The following is a 20,064-nucleotide window of genomic DNA, read 5'->3' as shown; positions in this document are numbered from 1 at the left end:
CACTGCACAGATAGCCGAATCGAGTCGACAATGCAATACAATACAGTGGCAATGGACATTGACAAGACTTCAACATTTTGAAACTGAATATGGTAAAACCTACCTTGACGCGGTAGAAGATGATATCAGTGGTATAAATCTGAACTGAACATTTTTCCAAAACGGAACTTTGTTTAGGGCGATAGGCTGTCTCAGCACTTGCAGACGACAAAATGTAATCATCAGAGGCGACTAATATTTTACACGTAAAAAACTGAATAGCTATGTGGTATTGGTTAAAAATACAATACAACTTATTGAGAATAATGAAAATGCTGTATATTAAGTCTTCGCAGTGGGAGGTAAATTAATTGCGTCGTTCGAACTTATTATGGACTCCCTAGAATATCGTTAATCAACACAACAACAAACCTTTGGGGGATCTCGGGCATAATCAGAAATGACCGTAAAACTTCGTGATGTGAAAAATATGCTCAGGAAATGACTTGTTTTTATCGACATATCGCTATCCGCGCGCAGTCATCACGTTAAATATAGACCGTTTGCATTAAGAAATGTGGTTTAAAAATGTTACCAAGTGGGAGTGCCACTTTAAAAAAACAAGCTGCATACAAGTAATATTAATCGTGACAAGTACCCATGGCCGAAGAATTTACATATTCATCAAATGATATTATTTTTTTCATCAAGATCAGATCAAAAGTCAAGCTCCATGAACAGACATCCATATTATTGGAAATTCCATTCACCTGACTTACTATCAGATTCTTTTTCTTCACAATGTATACTTCCACTGGGCGGATATTCACTTCCAACCGCTGTAAAAAAAATAGTGCTTCGATTTTGTTGCAGTTTATATCATACTAGAGTGAAAAGATAAGTGTTACACATGTCATATTGTTGCCATAAAATCACATAAATTTGGCGTCACAATGCGGTGAAGATTGTTGCGTTAACTTGGAAAAGGATCAGTCAACAATTAATGATGATAATAAGCTCGCGCAGTTTAGATTATATGACCTGCTTTTTAGTCACAGCAAGTATTAAGTTTTGTAATTTTATAATTGACACGTTCATAATCTCTACAAGGAAAGGCATGGAACGCAAATATTATGTTGAATGTGTATTATTGGCTGTAAAAATCATATGAATATGAGTGGCAATGATATTTTGTCAACTGCCATAGAGTTCAATGCGGCGATATGGTATTGGGCTCATTCAAGTTGACTGAAAGATTAGGCAACAAAGCACTGGTCAGGTGGTGCACTTGTTTTCCAGAAAAGCGAAACTGAAATATTCAAATAAATTCTGAAGCTAAAAACTCATCAGGAAATCAACACAAAATTAATGGAAGGTATTCTGTTTCCAGCCTTAAGAAAATAGGGGAATACAAACTCCTCGTATCTTACTTGGTCTGCTTGCCACAAATACATCTTCCCCATTTTGAGTACCATCATCAGTTGTTGTCTCTGCTACTGCTACGGCAACTGTGTAGACGACATGAAATTGTACAGTGGTCTTTATAAGATCCCAGCATAATTGATTTCAATTAACTTCGACGGCGATTGCTTGTTGAATGACAATGACTTAAGTATAATGAAAGCTTAATAGTAGTAGCTTAACTGGCTGAAACACGAGAACGATTATCAAAACCACCGTCCCTCCATCCGAACATACCCAAAGAGAAGTCGCTAACACACTTTAATGTAACTTCAATTGTTCTTTGAAATACATTAACGTTGCACTCCCACTTGGTAACATTTTTAAAACACATTTTCTTAATGCCAACGGTGGATCGCGAAATATCCAATGTCCTCATAAATGTAAAGTTTGAATTCCGGTGGCCCAGCTAAAGCCAGCTTCCGAACATCGAACGTTCTGCACTTTGGCCATTGTCAGCTAAGCAAGGGAGTGAGTGAGTGACGTATTGGACTCGCCTTCGGCTCGTCCAATACGTCACTCACTAAGCCCTGGTCCATACAGGGCCGTATTTTGTGAATAACCCTATAGTAGCTTTAACTAACTGAAACACGGGCAAGATTATCAAAGCATACCCCAAAAGAAGTTGCAAACACCTTTTAACCGCCCCTTCAATTGTTGTTCGAAATACATTAAAAAATAAGTTGCATGCCCGTTTTATTACTAGTGACAATTACCCATGGCCGAATAATTTATATATTCATCAAGTCATATTATTATTTCATCGCCATCAGATAAAACATCAAACTCCGCGAACAGACATCGGTATCATTGGAAATTCGACTCACCTGACTTGCCATCGGATTCTACCTCTTCAGAATGTATACTTCCACTGGGCGAACGCTCACTGCCAACTGCTGTAAAACAAATAGTGCTTGGATTTTGTTGCAGTTTATACAATATTAGAGTGAAAAGATATGTGCCATACGTATCATATTGTTGGCAGAAAATCATATAACTATGGCGTCACAATGCCGTGAAGATTATTGCATAAACTTGGAAAGGGACTAGTCCACAAATAATGATGATAATAGGCTCATGCAGGTCAAGTTCAATGCCCCCTAAGTCTTAATTTTGTTTAGTCACAGCAAGTAGCATGCTAGGAATAGTTTTCTTTATATAGACTTTCCAAAGTGTAAAACATAGGACATTATAGTTAGGCAAGTGGAAAAAGAATCGTATAGGGTCAAGGAAAACGTTATCAAATGTACTTTTTGTGAATGTATAATCGACAAGTTCATAACGCCTACAAAGAAATGCGTGAAATCAAAATATTTATAATACGTGTCACTGGCTGTAAAGATCACATGTAGACGAGCAGCAAATATTTTGATTACGTGCAAAATGTGTATAGCTCGTCTGGCAATGATATTATTTCAATGGCCGTAGCATTGCTTGCAGCGACATGGTATTGGTCTCATTCAATTATGACTGAAGTATGAGAATAACAAAGCACTGGTCATGAGGTATACTTGTTTTCTCTAAAAGCGAAGCTGACATATTAAATAAACTTTGAAGCTCATTTCTAATCAAGAAATCAACACAAAGTGAAAAATGTTTTGTCTGTTTACACCCTTATAAACTGTGAGAGTACAAGCTCGATGTATCTTACTTGATCTGCTTGCCACCAATGCATCTTCTTCTTTGTTAGTTCCATCGTCAGTTGTTGTCTCTTCTACTGCTATGGCAACTATGTAGACGACATGAAATTGTACAGTGGTCTTATAATATCCCAGTATTATTGATTTGAAGTAACTTTCAATGCGATTGCTTGTTGCAATGTCAGTTAGTGGAGGACGAAATGTAGAGTATCTGACATATGTGTTTAATTAAACTTTGAAGCCCATTTCTCTAATGAAATCAACTCAAAGACAATGAAAGTTATGTCTGTTTACTATCTTAAAACGTCGGAGAAACAAACTCGATGTATCTTACTTGGTCTGCTTGCAGCCGATGCATCTTCCCCCTTTTTAGTTCCATCGTCAGTCGTGGTCTCTGCTATTGCTATGGCAACTTTGTGGACAGAATCGAACAAAATAGAACTGTATTGTGAACTTTTAAGAACTAATTATTATTAATTTAAGTCACTTTCATGGCGATTGCTTGTTGCGGTGACGTTAACTGAAGAATGTAATGTAGAACATCTAACGCATGAAATGCATTTCTAGTCACTTTACGTAGGTTATCTAAATAAATCGCTAGTTACATTATAAAACCATACGTCGAACGAATTTGCTAAAACCTTTTAATCGACCGTTCAAATTGTATTAGAAAGCCATAAAAAGCAAGTTGCGTGCTTGTAAAATTATTCATGGCAATTACCGATTGGAAAGTTTTATAAACTTCATTTATGAAATGATATTATTATTTCATCGTGATCAGATAAGACGTAAAATTCCAAGAACAGACAGCTATGTTATTTGAAATTCAACTCACCTGAGTTGGTATCAGATTCCATCTCTTCAAAATCTTTGCTTCTACTTCGCAAGTGTTCACCGCCAACTGTGGTAAAACAAACAATATTTCGTGTTATCGTAGTTTATACCTTTCTAGGAGGACACGATATGTGCGATACGTGTCATGTTGTAGCTTCGTAATCATTTAAATGTTGTTTGAAAATGCTGTGAAGAGACTGGTTAACAAATTATAATGATTACAACCTCAGTTAAAGTAATTTCCCCTTTTGTTTTGTGTCAGCCAGTAGAAGGTTAAGAGTATTTTTGTGTTTACTGAATCTGTGTTCTTGAACGCTAATTTTAAGCAACTAGATTTTTGACTAATGCAATGAGATTCATATAGAGATACTCAATTAACAACATACAACAACATATAAATCGGTGGTTGTGAAGGACATAAAAACGATCTGTAATAAGCACGATGATATTTTGGCTTTTGTATCTTTTATGCAATAAACGATATTAAGGCTTTACTTTTGTTCTGCTACGCGTATACCTATAGAAATATTTGTGTAAGCAGCCTTCATTCATAAACGAACGCACGACAAACCCTCATATCTCAACGAACACTAACAGAAAAGACACAGAGAGTTAAAAAAAATAGTCGTATGCGAAGCACTTTTATTGTGCAATATGTTACCGTTACCGTATCTGATAATTAGAGGTTATAAACGGCAAGCGAGGGTATTTGGTTGCGGATATAAGACCTCTGGGGTGAAAATTAGCATATTTGGCGGGAAATAATCACCGAGCGAACTCGGTGATTACTCCCGCCAAATATGCGAAACTCGTGATTATTTCCCGCCAAATATGCTAATTTTCACCCAGAGGTCTTATATCCGCAACCAAATACCCTCGCTTGCCGTTTATAACCTCATTATGATATGACAAAGTTGAATACAAGAGGACAAAGTTGCTATTTCTGACCTGAAGTTTAGAGGAGGGATACTAATCATGCTGGCCCAAGGGCCTCATCACAAACTCGACAAGAAGATCTCAGTCCGAGGTACGCTCGTGCACACTCGATTTCACAAACAAAATAACGCAACACTATGATGAAAATTTTCAAACTTGAAAAATTTTATTCAAAAAACTCTTAACAGGAAACGGAATCATAAACAGTGTAACATTGGCAATGTAAAGAAAACGGAACTATAGTGCGCAAGAGTACGCATGTCTGAGATAGGTCGCCTGAACGCTCACTTACGAAATACATTATTCGGACACTTATATGGCGACTCATATTATTCGAAATGTACGCTCTAATTTTTTTTGATGAATAATAACTGTTTGTGTAAACATATACACTGCCTTGAAAACTACAGTTATTGAACAAATTCGAAGGTGATACATACTGGACATTTTGGCATGTCGACGCGTTTCCCTCAAATTGAGTGTGAGCAACCGCGGGTGTCGACGAAGCTGGAGTCCCGACAGCTGAAACATTTCTGGTAGGTGAATTTAAGATTGCTGACATTAGAATGTCACTGCACTGGCGTTTTTGTTCATTGGAGCTATCACGACAATAACTGCGGATACTCCCTTCATTTCGGTGACCACTCAGATTCATAATGATACGAGTCGGGACCCCAGCGTCGTTCAGTGACTTGATCGTGGTCGCTCGCACACAATGGTTTGTGTACATCGTACTCAATTCTGCGGCAATCGAAATCTTCTTCATCATTTCACCCAAAGAATTGTGACCAAGAGGACTGTTGACATACCAAATGGTTTCATTACCAGAGAAATTGGAAATTGGCCGCTGAAAAAAGGCATTGCAATTTGGGTTGAGTTTCGTAATATACTTCAAAATAGCTGTAACTGGGCAAAGAGGAGACCCCGTTTTGTACATACGTTTCTCAGATTCGAAGTCATCTTTCAAATCCCCGGGATGGTTTTTAGTTGCTTCTACATATGCTAAAGTTATGAATTCCCTCCCTTCGTCATCCCTCTTCAAAATAAAACTCCCCTTGTGTAAATCACGCAGACCCTCCCGCCCCCTTCGGCAAAAGAAAAACTCTACATGAAACCAAACGAGGCGCAATAATGACAACGGGTCAGAGTCTGACAGTGTCCCACTCGCAAACATCTTCTTCAGGTCCCCCGCACTAATCGGCGTTTTGTGACGGACCGTGTCCTTGCCTTCTCGCTTCAGACTCTTGATCTTTCCAATAAATACATTATTCGCCGCCTGAAATTCTCTGTCTCGCAAGATGTTAACGGTACGGTTGAATGGTACGTTCGTGATGTGACGATGGATAGCCGCCCTAATTCCGGAATAGCTTCTAATGCTGTAATCGTTGCCTTCTCGTGTTAGCTTACTTCGGCAAAACTGCCTCAGTAGGTTAGCCTGGGTTTCTACCGGAAGCATCTCAAAATCTGGTGAGAATGATCGTTCTCCACACCAGGCTGCAACGGAAGAAATACAATACAGTAACCAATATGAACTGAATATGCTCACGTGTTTTACAACAGGTTCATTAATAGTAGTACGCTTCACAGAACAATAAGATATATGTTATCACTAAATGAAGCAGGTTTTTTCAACATCGCACAGTACTCTCAGATTTTAATCACTAATTTCAGAGCTATATACCTAATTACAAGGTTTATTAAATATGCAAATGAACCCTTAATTAACTTTACACTACTAAATACTTTACAACACAGTTAGATATCTGTCAGATGAGTATATGCAGCAGTTTTCATCATATTTGATGCAGTTATTTCGGAGTTATATGACTAATTATAAAACTTCATGAAATATGCAAATGAGCTAATTATTAACTTGACACTGTTCAATGCTTCTCAGTACAATTGGATATTTATCAGATCAACATCTGTAGCAAGTTTCATCAAATTTAACGCTGTAATTTTGGAGTAATATCACTAATTACAAAGTTCATTAAATATGCAAATAAACCCTTAATTAACTTCACACAAGTAAATGCTCTACACCACAATTAGATATTTGTCGGATCAGTATCTGCAATAGATTTCATCACATTTGGTGCAGTTATTTTGGAGTTATATCACTAATTACAAAAGTTCATAAAATATGCAAATGACCTATTTGTTATCTTGACACTGCCAAATACTTCTCAGTACAATCAGATATTTATCAAAACAATATCTGTACCAAATTTCAAAGACTTGGGTGCCGTAATTTCAGAATTATATACCTAATTACAAAGTTCATTAAATATGCAAATGAACCCTTAATTAATTTCACACTACTTAATGCTTAACACTACAGTTAGATATCAGTCGGATCAGTATCTGCAGCAGATTTCATCACATTTGGTGAAGTAATATCAGAGTAATATGACTAATTACAAAACTTCATAAAATATGCAAATGACCTATTTATTAACTTGACACTGCCCAATGCTTCTAAGTCTAATTAGATATATATCAGATCAATATTTGTTGCAAGTATCATCAAGTTTGGTGCAGTAATTTCAGAGTTACCTCACGATTAATAAAAGTTCATTAAATATGCAAATGAGGAAGGTAATTGACATGACACTCACAGTATCATCATAATGTTCTGAGATTGTCATCTGTGAAAAGTTTCATGAAATTTTGTGCAGTATTTCTTGATATATGTCTACACTGTCATTACCGTCTCCATAGGGAAACCATTGTACGGAAAAAAAGATATTGCATAACTTCATTAATATGCAAGCCACACTAACCAAAATCTAATCAGTTCTTGCAAGTAGCATATGGTACCTGTGTACCAAGTCTGACTTGAATCCGTTCAGGCGTTTTTGAGTTATCGTGTAAACAGACAGACAGACAGACACACACACACACACACACACACTAACACACACACACACACACACACGGACAGACAGACAGACATCGCTATGACAATAGCCCGCTAAAAATGCGTGTCAAAAGTGAAGGTCAACAGGTAAACGGTCACTGCATTGTTTACAAAACAGTTAAAATGGCGGCGCCCGGCTGGTGTGGTACGTCCGTCCATAGACAGAGGTTCCGATGGTGTTTCGAATCACAATTTCGAAAAAATTCAGACGAGACTCATCCTTCGACATTTTTTTTTATTTAATACTTACTTTATCAGTAATTTCACTCGAGCTCCCCACTTAGTTGATGCGTTGTATTTGCTTCGTTTTTTTTTTCGCTGCCAACTGTTCCACCATTTCGTTTGTTAATTCGGGGAATCGTCTTGCTCTGTGTTGTCATGAAGTGAGAGGTTCGGTAGGCGGCAGTGAGTTGCTAACTGAGGGTACCGACGACGACGCAATTTGTTGTTCGATCACTGTCGCTGCTCGCACAAGCTCTTCGTCGGTGATTTCATCGAGCTGCTCCAGACTAAAATTTAGATCGAAATTAGCCTCCGTCTGTTGGTCCGACATGGTTAGGTGTTGATCATCGATTGAGCTCTACATCAGAAATATTGAAATTTGCGCGAGCTTCCTCATATGTGCAGACGACAATTTTCACAATACCACAGCCAATCAAATGCAGAGTTCTCCTGTCTTGGCCAGGTCTTCTTGTTGAAGATATAAACCCTGGCTCCCAGCCAATGGGATGGCCGAATTCAAGCTAGGCATATTATAATATCAAAAACTTTTCGCTGCATTAAATCTATCCTTATTTCAATCTCTCTCCATCGTCTTACGGAACGGAGGGTGGTTGCTGTTTTGTTTTACTCTGAGAGTTGCCATGTCAACAGGTGTTCCGCCCGCGACGTCGTCGTCACGCAACGTGCTCACTACCTCTTCGGAAGTGAACCTAACCGTGCGTAGGGTATCTAAATATATGCTAGTGCTTGCCTAAGAATACGAGAACTTTTTAAAGGATAAACCATGGGATAATATTACAAGATTCAATATATTATTCCTGTATTAAGCTGCACGAAATATCCCTTTCCTCTCAGCAGTTCAGTTATTTATGCCGTCAACATCTCATCGTACGCGGAGAGCGGTAGCCATCTTGTTTGTTTACTTACTTTACTATAAAACTTCACATGTAGTTCGGAAACTCTTTATAGTGCATATTTCGGCATTTGCCGTAAAATATCATGGCTGATATTCTACGGTAAATTTCACCTGCATGGGGCGATATGGGCTTTGGTATATGATTAACTTTAAATCACATGAAACTCAAATTAAAACTTTAATTAAAACACACTACAATTTTTAAAGCAATTCATTCTATTGCTACAAAGGGAATGACAATATCATATTTTAAATGTTAACCGAACGACAATGAATTATTGAACTAACCTCCAGCTTGACTATTACTTAAATCATCATCTTCAAACGTCGATTCTGAAAGCCGAATACACAAGAGAATATATTGTGCAGATTGTTAACTCGGATTATGGGTTGTCGTTCGGATTGCCGTCCGAACGCAAGCCTGGTTAAAAGTAACGAACGCTTTCATCCGTCATGTGTTTTGTTCGCATTTGATACTCTACAATTCATTTGGCAATATCTAAAGTTACAACACCAGCGTATTTTAATGGTCTTATTTTTGCTAGAGAATTGCCAGAAGGTGTAAATAAATCCTTCACAGTGCACAGTGAGCCTGTCAGTGCGAAATTTAAACGTCTTAAAATGTTCAGGTATGTGTCTGTCCTAGCCGTTTAGTTGGAAGATATTTTAGAGCATATAAATATGAATTTTTTCCCCAAAACGTAATTAATCTCATATTGGGTTCACCTTCAGCCCATAGGCCGTCTCTGTAACTTTTGCTAGACTGTGATAACATAAGAGAAATTAGTCCGCTTTAACACTATATTTGAATGTTCGTCCTCTAAGTCAACTGTCCACATCGCTCTACGAGAATGGGTGCAGGGCCGTTCTAAACCGTTAACACAAAGGTTTTGGTCTGCTCTAAAATTTGATTTTTCTCTAAAGTAATACGTTTCTCAGCGTATTATTTTTGAGATTCGTTTTTTAACTATAAATTCATACATTCACTTGGTCGACGTTATCTTTCTAGCACGATTAATTTGTACGTCCTAACCCGTAATCTGACATTCGCTGACCGATTTAAACTGTGTCAAAACAGGTCAAGTTTAAAGAAATATGGGGAACGTGCCTTCAGTAGTGCTGCACCCTTTTTTATGGAATAAACTTGCAATGGAGGTCCGTCGCTCCCCTAGCCTGCCAAGTCTTAAATCAATTCTTAAAACACTTCTTTTTAGTTATATTTTTACTCTTTACTTTATTGCCAATGCCAAATATAAGTATAAGTATACAAGTATAGAGTGACGAGGAAAGAGGCAAGTTGGAGCCAGGAATAATAGCTTAGAGCTAATCGAGCCTGGTCCCATTTTCATGAAATTTACATTGCAATATTTGTTTTAAAGGGCTAATTATGTCAATTGTTAGTCAACATTCTATATTTGAAATGAAAAAAAAAAATTAAACATTCACACATCTTGGTATTCACTTAAGAGATGCTGTCTTAATGATTTTATAAATAAATCTCTTGTTGTACTTTGTTTGACAAAATGGGGTAGGTTGTTCGAGACTTTGGCTCCCATATATGAAATTGCAAACTGTCCTGCAGTTGTACGTACTTTCGGTAAGGGCAAGTTTTGACCTAGTTAAAATCGAGTGTCATAGCAATGATCAGCTTATCTAAAGTAATCACTCAATTATGTGGTATATTTTGGTTGTGTTAATCAAACATGAACTTTCCCAGAAGCAATTTATGAAGTTTATAGACATCCAGTATACCTAGTCTGAAGAATATAGGTGCAGTAGTCTTTCGAAATCCAGAAAACGTGATTATTCGTACCAGCATTTTTGGCTGATGTATTAGCAAGATGCATATGTACTGCCCCACATCTCAAGACTATATATAATATTTTGTTCAAGAAAAGCTTTGTATAGCAGTACTACGTTGGTGAGGTATTTTAACTGAACTCATCCATTTTTAATTCCTTTTACTTTTTATAATATTGATTATATTTTACCCAGCGTCTCTGATCATACTGGTTTTTGTGGATTTAGTTTTATAAATTCTAATAAATTATTATTATTATTATTATTATTATTATTATTATTATTATTATTATTACAAGTTTAGGGGCTATAAGTATTATATAGAAATCTAATAACAGTTCATTGAAGCTGTTGGAATTCTGAAAAAGAGGTGTTCGAATGCAGGCCCATCGTGGCAGTCGTGAGCGCGCACAAAACAAGGCACAGCGACTGTGGAGAGTCTATGCCAGTGTATTTGCTGCAAATATACCTTCACGCATGCGCACTCGTTTGCCAGTGTAGTCTGCCAATATGAGCATGCGCAATTGAGTTTACCTGCGCGTGAATGTGTAGTCTGTACACTACGTCTCGTGCTATAATCTTGTCGTTGAGCTTTGCATGTTGACGGAAACTGGAATTACTGCAGAGAATACTTTTCAGGACATCACAAGTGAGTCCCTAATAAGATAACAAATAGGACGTTTAGGAAATCCTTTCAGAAAGTTCACGCCGCCTGTGGCCATTTTGTGGAGCATAAGCTTAAATACGTACCTGGAGCGACGGTATACAGTATTTCTACAGTACATATTGCCAGCATATGCATGGAATTTTGCGTTTCACGTCGTTCAATCACAATGCCGGCCTTCTCCAAACTTTGAAAAATCAGGTGACAGACTTTGGAATGCTAACTCCTGTATAACAATGACGTAATTTAATGAGAAGACATTTGTATTCGAGCTCGGCAACATTTTTGATTTGAGAACTCTCATCATTAGATTAGATTAGATTAGATTCGATTATACTTTATTGTCCTTTAGCGGAAATTTTTCTTTCGCTTCACCTACATATTTACAATAAGACACACAAATAGAATCACATAGAAAACACAATAAAAGCTTACAACGTAAACGTTAAAAATTTATACAGACTTATAAAAATAAAGACATCATGTAATGTGTAATCTAAAATAGGTGGAAGCTTACAAATTACAGGCTGGAATTTAGTATGCTTATTGCACTTGGTATAAAAGATTTCTTTAAAATATTCTTGCGAGTTATGGGCACTCGATAGCGTCATCCTAAAGGCAACAGACCAAACTGAGAATGCAATGGATGTGAGGCATCGCTTACAATAGCTTTGGCTTTCCTATATACAGATTGTCTATACAAATTACAGAGCTGGCATTGTTTCTTGCCAATTATTTTTCCGGCCATATTCACTACTCTTTCCAACTTATTCCTGTTGATAACACTCAAGTTACCATACCACACTGTGATATTGAAAGTTATCACACTTTCTATGAGACTCTTGTATACCTTCTCTAAAACATCTTGACTGACGTTAAAACCTCGAAGCCGTCTCAGTAAAAACATGCGCTGCATGGCCTTTTTGACAATACAATTGATATTTTCATTAAAATTCGGCTTCTGATCTAACTGCAAACCTAGATATTTAAAACACGCGACAATTTCAACAGATTCACTATTCAGTGTAACAGGCTCAACAGTGTCGGCACATCTATAACTATCTATCACAAGTTCCTTGGTTTTGGCAACATTCATTTCCAGAAAACTGCGTTTACACCAGTCTTGTAAGTTTGCAACATGATCAAAATACATGCGTTCATTCAAGCATTTTTCTTTCACCAGGAGGCCGACAAGTGCCATATCGTCGGCATATTTAAACAAACTTGCAGCTGGATTATTAATTCTCATTTCATCAGTATAAATTGAGAACAAAACTGGTGCTAAAACGCAGCCCTGTGGTGCGCCCGTGTTCAATATAAGCTCATTTGAAAAGTTCCATTCATCCTTACTCTCTGGGGTCTATTTGAAAGAAAATCTCGAATCCAGTGAATGATATATCCGTTCACATTTAAATCAAAAAGTCGTTGTAATAGAATGTGAGTTTGCATCGTATTGAAAGCTGAACTAAAATCAATGAACAAAATGCGCGCATATGTTTTTGGATGCTGGATGTGATTCAGTATGGTATTGAGTAATGTGAGACTAGCATCTTCGGTTCCTACGTGATTTATATGCAAACTGAAAGGGATCTAAATACTCAGCCACTGAGGCTACTAGGTGTTTGCTAATTACCCTTTCCATACATTTAGCCATCACAGAGGTGAGTGCTACAGGCCTAAAATCATTAAATAATTGCGCATCTGGTCTTTTTGGTATATTTGGAATAGTCTTTTTGGAAATAGTCTATTTGGAATAGTGAGTATTCAACAACATTTTCCTATGTCCATGTAGCACTTGTGCAAAAATAAGCGAGTCCACAGGCCTTTGGCGAATCAATCAATGCGTTTTTCACCTGGAGCTGAAAGGTTGAAAGATGCGTCCGTCACTTTGGGACGAGCTAGATAAATGCAGTCAAACCCAGCTGGGCATAGAAATTTGCCATAGTATGACTTTGTTCTGGAGACAACCGGCCGTGCGGTGGAACTTTGCAACAAAGTTTCCATATCTGAACTGACGTACTTGAATGACAGGCACAGGAAACGATGGCCAATAAAAACGCATTCTCGTTGCATTTTGATAATAATGTATCAATCACAATGACACGGAAATTATGCCTCCTCCCAACAGAAGGGCCATGGTCTATTTTTAGCCCTGCTACAGTATGTCTCAGTGCTGAAAAGGCCATATTGTTGTCATGGCGACTTTTAAAATTTGCATACAACTGTGAGAGTGAAACGGGTTGTTTATAGGTCACAAAACTTTTGAGTCCCACTGTCGTCCATTACACCTGTTTCCTTGGGCATTAAAGGTGTGCAAGTATACACATCAAAAGACTAGAAAATTCACTTCATGGGCAGAACCTTGTAAAATAGCCCTTTCTTATCTGGTTAACGAAAAAGATACCCTGATCTAAAATATGCATGGGCTACCAGCCAGTGTCACCGGACTACCAACTTCAGAATATGGTTGCCCAAGTGGACTACTAGGGAAAAAAAGTTAATTTCGTACCCTGGGAAATATTAAACATCAAAACATTTAACTTGTAATATTCCCCCTTGTCCTGGCCTGCTGGGTTTAAAAAATGTTTAAAGGTATACAGGGACCATGTTCAAATTTAGCCATTGCTACCATGGAAAGGGGAGATCTAGCTAATCATCAGAATCATAGAGTTTATGGGGTCACGCCAGGTCACACAAAAAATAATGCACCACTACATGGCCATAATTTTACTTTAGTTAAACAATCAGAAATAATTTGTCTTCATTATTTTTCCTGGAATTAGGCAAAGAAATCAAAATAAATTATTATAAAATGAACATTATTATACGTCGTTAATTATAAATCCATAAAATAAGTACCAGTGAATTATGTTTTAAATAAAACAAAAAAAACTGTGCGCTACTGTTACTGCTTGTGATAAATATAATGGTACATTGGGTGATAAGGATGATTGGGTTCGATACTAGTAGAATTAATTTCAGCACATAAAATTAATTTGAAGGCATAAACTTAATTCGATAAATGCATAATAAGTTAGTAATATACTATATAACACTTATTTGGGATGACTGCATGAAACACAATTAAAAATGCTTGAAAATTATTTCTGGTCTATGTAAAATTAATTCTAAGACACTAAAATTAACGGAAAACATAATTTTGACCAAAATGGCCCCAATATACATTATCTTTATTATTCTTTCTAGAATGTTAGCAAAGAAATTACAGTTATTATTATTATTATAGAACAAATGTTAAAAGTTGTTACTTAGAAATCCATAAAATAAATAAAAAAGTGAATTATGTTTTAACATAGACCCTCTCGAGGGTCTATGGTTTTAAATAAAAAAACTGTGGTTACCGAAATGGTTACTATGGCAACATAAAACAAAAATGAACATGGAGTTCATGCTGTTATAAATACACTTAGGAGAGCATTTGCATAGTAACTGGGATTACTTTTAATGGACTTAGGAAAAAAATTGAAATTTTAAAACGCAAATAGGTTACAATGGAAACACAGGGCAGTAAAAATGGATATCATATTTTGTCTTTCTAACCCGAAATAACCCTTTGGTATAATATTTCTGTTGATTACTGGATTTTTACACTGGATATTTGGTCTTTCCCAACCCAAATACCCTTTGATATAACACATTCTGTTGATTCCTGGATTTTAGATGGAATTTTTGAAAAACTGGTAATTTTTACTCCTGAATGGTTGCCATGGAAACATCTCACATTAAAATGAGTGTGATATTTTTTGGTGTGCTAACCAGAAAAACCCTTATTATCAATTTTTACATCAATCAATAGTTCTTTAATAGGAATTAGGGAAAAAGTAACATTTTCAATCCAAGAATAGTTACCATGGCAACTCAAAACATTAAAATAAGTCTGGTTTTTGTGTTCTCTGACCCGAACTCCCCCGCTAGATAATTTTCATATCAATCAAAGTAACTTTTCATTAGATATTAGAAAAACTAAAATGGTTACCATGGAAACATGGGGCAGTGAAATTGATATCATATTTGGTCTTTTCGACCCAAAATACCCTTATGGTGAAATGTTCACGGAAATTGAAACTATTCGTGTTATTATTTCTATATAATACTTATTATTATTGTTGTTTGTTATCATTAGTAGTATCTCTCCTACAAGATATGCGGTAGATCAGCCAACGACTGACCTTAGTGCTCACAATTTAAGCCAGAGATGCCTTGGCGCAGAGGCAACCTCCTCTGAAGTGTTAACGTATATGTATGAGATTAGCCCAGCAGAAATACCTCTTCCGTGCCGATCTAATATACAAACAGCAAATGGCGAGCTACCTTCCATGAATACCTTGTAAGGTCATGTCTGCCCCACATCATACCAGTTCTTGCCTTTGCACTGTCATGCCGCTGTTATTCGATTATTGCAAATAGTTGACAGTCTTTCGAGTAGACGTATTTCATATTTATCGTACAGTGTATTATTGTCGTAAGATATGTTCTGTGTTTATGATAATTGTTGGAACTTGAAAAACTCTCGGTTTAGATTTATTTTGTATTTACGGACAATGTTGTTTTCATTTGGCTGCCCATGTTCGACTACACAATGGTGAAAAATATCAAGTGTCTGTTTGCGTCTCTGGCTGTCTGAAAGAGTTTATTGTGTTTCTATGTGCACGTGGGTCTATGTGTCATAATATTGTTCGTCATCATGCTTAAACCATTAATGTTTTTGCAACATATTTAAGGAAGGCTAATTAATTACCTTGCTTTGGTTGACCGACGCGGGTAATACGCAGAAGCTGCTCTTTCAACTCTTCCCGAAGTTCGACACAGGTGTCAAAGGTAAGACTTTCCTTAATCGTTTTAGCAGTTGAAACGGCGTGATGATAGGAATCAATTTTTTCCTCCAACATTATGCGAAGCACGTTCTTATCATTCATATCTACCATTACATTATGTCGGTATTTCTCAAGATATTTCTTAATCATATATTCGAAGTCATCACTTTTCGGTAGCAAAAGTGGAACTCCAAGTGACAGCGCTGACGAGATCGACGGGTCGGAAATGTGAGCCTTTGGGTTTGCAAGTACCAAATGGCAACCGAGTAGCGCGTCCTCAAGTTGACGTTGAGTTATGCAGTATTTAGGTACAAGCTTGATTTCGGAATGCGAAAGTTCTGTCTTTATTTTTTCTTCCCGTTCGCTGACATCACCGATAACTTTCAACTTGATCTTTAACTTGCCCTTGCGGTCATTCGCGATATATCCTAATGTCTCAACTATTGACTTGAGATTTTGCAAGTTAGTGGGTTGTAGAAGCGAAACTATTTCAAATGTTGAGTCGATTTTTAGTTCTTCGTAAGCTTTGGAGACATTGCCGAGGTTTGGTTGAACATAGTGGTGTCTGTTAGATTGAATTCCTCGATGTTTAGGTTGGAAGTACTCGTGGGCGCTTTTACCCACAGATAGTACGTGCGATCCTCTATTCAACTCTGAAAGTTCGTCAGTTCTCCTTGATAGTTCCATCTTATCGCTCGAGATAATTTCAGCGTTGATCGAATCTGGATCCCACACGTTAATGAGATACAGCTCTGCACCGTGAAAGATATCTTGCTTAAGCTTTCGCGCTTCCGCAGCTGTTGTTAATGAGTACCCAAAGACGAATTTGACATCGCTTGATAGTTCTCGCAGATTTGGATAAAAGTGGTCGTGCAAGTAAAGATATACTGTGCCCGGAATCGAACGATTAGGTAGTAACTGTTTTAATTTCCGCTCTTCTGGTACTGGGTATTTAAATAGAACCTTGAACCGTTCAGCGTCTTCCTCTTCCCTCTCGCCACATTGTACCACCGTAGAATAGATGTTATCAATCTGAATGTCGCTTAGAACGCTGGCAATCATGCGATTTATTGACGGAATTCCATCGCTACATGCTGAACCCCATCCTTCATTCACGATCAATGCTGAAACCTGTAAGAGTGATCATTTAAATCGAAGTTCCAGAGATATTTTACAAACGTTTGTAAGTTACAAGCATCTTTATAATATTTCATTAAGAGATACTAGGTACACAGCAGATCAAGAGACAGAGTGAGAAAATACATGGATAGGTAGACAGGCAGACAGGCAGATAGACAGACAGACTGACAGACAGACAGACAGACAGACAGATAGATAGATAGATAGATAGATAGATAGATAGATAGATAGATAGATAGATAGATAGATAGATAGATAGATAGATAGATAGATAGATAGATAGATAGATAGATGGATGGGTAGATAGATAGATGGATGGATGGATGGATGGAAGGACTGTGAACGGTTAGACAGAAAGAAAGACAGACAGACAGACAGACAGACAGACAGACAGACAGATAGATGGATGGACGGATGGATGGATGGACCAACGGATGGATTGATGGATGGATGGGTAGGTGGGTGGATTTGGGTGGGTTGGTGGGTGGATGTGTAGGTAGGTGCATGAGTGTGTGGTTAGTTGAGTGGGTGAATGGGTGGATGCATGGATAGGTAGGTAGGTTGGTATGCAGGTTTGTAGATAGGTAGGTAGGTAGGTTAGTCATAAAATAGGTAGATCGGTTAGCAAGTAGGTAAGTAGTTAGAGATATTGAAACAAAAAGTTTAGAAATTTTAATCACGAACGGTATTACCTTGTTTGGACGTTGCATATTCATGAGATGTGGAATATTCTTGTTTCTGGCTTAAAGAGGGAAAATATGAGATCAAATGAACAATCACTGAAAAGAAATAAACAAGCATTTCTATCGTGTTAATTGAAGCATTCTTCCTAACTAGCAAGAAAAGTAAAACTTACATGCTCAAAGTTTGAATTCAATGTCACCAGCCGCAAAGGCAAAACAAATAATAACCGCGTCAATGCTAGTTAATCCAAAGGTTTTATTCATAAGGCCAGAGGTATAGTGGTGACGTGAAACGTTTCATGGGTCTTACTTTCATTGCCATGAAAACATTATGTACGCATGAAAGGTACATTCTCAAGAAAAACTTAACATGAAAGGACACAATTTTCAGAAGACACTTTCGATCTAAAACCCAAGATCACCAATGTTCAATGGTACACCAGCTAATAGCCTTTGTATAATATCTATCGGCTAAAAAATCAAAGCTTTTAATAAAATTTCAGATCAGTCTCTTCATTCTCCTAATGCCAACCCGAGAACAAATTTATATTTCAACCTTTCAGTCCACCTATTTCGACAAGGTCTGAACCTGTAATCGTAGTAAGTAAAATCAATTGAAAACAAGTCGAAATAAATCCAGTATCTCTTGAACGCGACAGAAATGCTATACAATTTGATTAGTTATAATGAACACTTTTGGTCGTATTGAGATGAAAGTTTCATGCCCGGTTTATTTCAGTTAAAAAATACAGTGTTTTCAATTGGCTTCGAACTCACAAAATACGGTTTCCAGTCACCTTGTGGAGATGCAACAGACACATGTCAGACGCGACGCGACGTAGGAAATATGTCACGATGTTAACAGTAACAACACATAAATTTGTAAACAAACTAGGTCGACCGTCATGGCTCTCTCGCTACAGGCTGGATAAGGCCACGATATCAACAGTTTGCATGAGCTTATCGATTGTAAGTCGCTTGAAAATCAACAAAATACACTTCAGTTTAACTAAAATCTTACAAATTTCTTCATCATGCCATGGAGGTAGAAGATAAACATTGAAAGAAAACCTCAACCACGGGGACCATCTGGAGCGTTCAGCATCACGCAATGATGGCCATGCTGCCATCCAATGCTACGTTCAATCGCAATCAACTTGGCTAACAAATCGCTCCATTTTTCCATAGAATATGATCAAAAAAGTGGTAAAATCTACCGTTTCTATCACTCAGAGAGCAATAGCTGTACATGATATAATCGTCTTGTGTGTCTGAGTTGCGGAAAAGCTATCATAAGGTCTCTCGACTCTCGTTGAGTGCACTGCAGCCGGACAGCCGACCTGATTAAATATTCATGTGAACCACTGACCCTTCTCGGAAAGTTTGCATAAATTACTGGAACTCTCTATTGTTAGGGTGGATGATGTCATTATTTTAGTCCTTATATGGTTCTAAACTGGGTTCAAAGGGTAAAGAGAAAGCTTTATGGCTTGTCGAGTTCGGCAATGCGTATCTAAGCTGGACAGAATGCATACTACGCAACCACTGTCGGGTATCGTAAACTGACGTGGCGCTGAGAGCGAGAGTATAGTCACATGTCACATTTCATCACCTGATAGTATCGCATCGTACACCGTGAATTTGACCAGGGTCTTTGACTTTGAGGCCAGTTCGCCACCTATATTTTCTCCTTTAATCTAGAATTCAAGAACAGAGATTTGGTCAAAATACGATGATTTTAATCGGTTTCGAACTCACAATGTACGGTACCCAATCACCTAGCGCAGAAGCACAGACAAAACCGCTCGGCCAAATCCCCCATCTCATAAAATTGGTTTAATAACCGAGCTAAGTTGTTACAATTCTGACTGCGCCCTCTCCACACGCTGTAGAGTTCGTGAAGCACTCACGCTCGTACACACACACTATCATACATCGGACACAAACTTGGCACGCCTAAATGTTTCAACCTTTAACTAGGTCGTTGCTGCAGACCAAACCAAAAACTGAACGGCAAAGCTTTGGAGGTGTCGG

The 20,064-nt window shown here is 37.5% G+C and overlaps 1 protein-coding gene across 1 annotated transcript in view; it reads right to left on the bottom strand.

Annotated features, from left to right (window-relative positions):
• The window catches only part of LOC139129333 (uncharacterized), a 63,096-nt gene extending 45,039 nt beyond the window's left edge, over window positions 1–18,057 (bottom strand). Inside the window, exons 1-6 of the mRNA XM_070694967.1 lie at window positions 18,040–18,057; window positions 16,132–17,338; window positions 9,197–9,241; window positions 3,415–3,483; window positions 3,092–3,157; window positions 2,268–2,336 (exon numbers count right to left, since the gene is read on the bottom strand). Coding sequence (XP_070551068.1) covers window positions 2,268–2,336; window positions 3,092–3,157; window positions 3,415–3,483; window positions 9,197–9,241; window positions 16,132–17,338; window positions 18,040–18,057 — 1,474 coding nt within the window. The remainder of the gene's footprint in view (window positions 1–2,267; window positions 2,337–3,091; window positions 3,158–3,414; window positions 3,484–9,196; window positions 9,242–16,131; window positions 17,339–18,039) is intronic.
• Between the last annotated feature and the right edge of the window lie 2,007 nt (window positions 18,058–20,064).

This window comes from Ptychodera flava, chromosome 3 (assembly GCF_041260155.1).
Source record: "Ptychodera flava strain L36383 chromosome 3, AS_Pfla_20210202, whole genome shotgun sequence".
Classification (NCBI taxonomy): domain Eukaryota; kingdom Metazoa; phylum Hemichordata; class Enteropneusta; family Ptychoderidae; genus Ptychodera; species Ptychodera flava.
The sequence above is the reverse complement of the archived record's forward strand: the minus strand, read 5'-3'. Positions and strand labels throughout refer to the sequence as shown.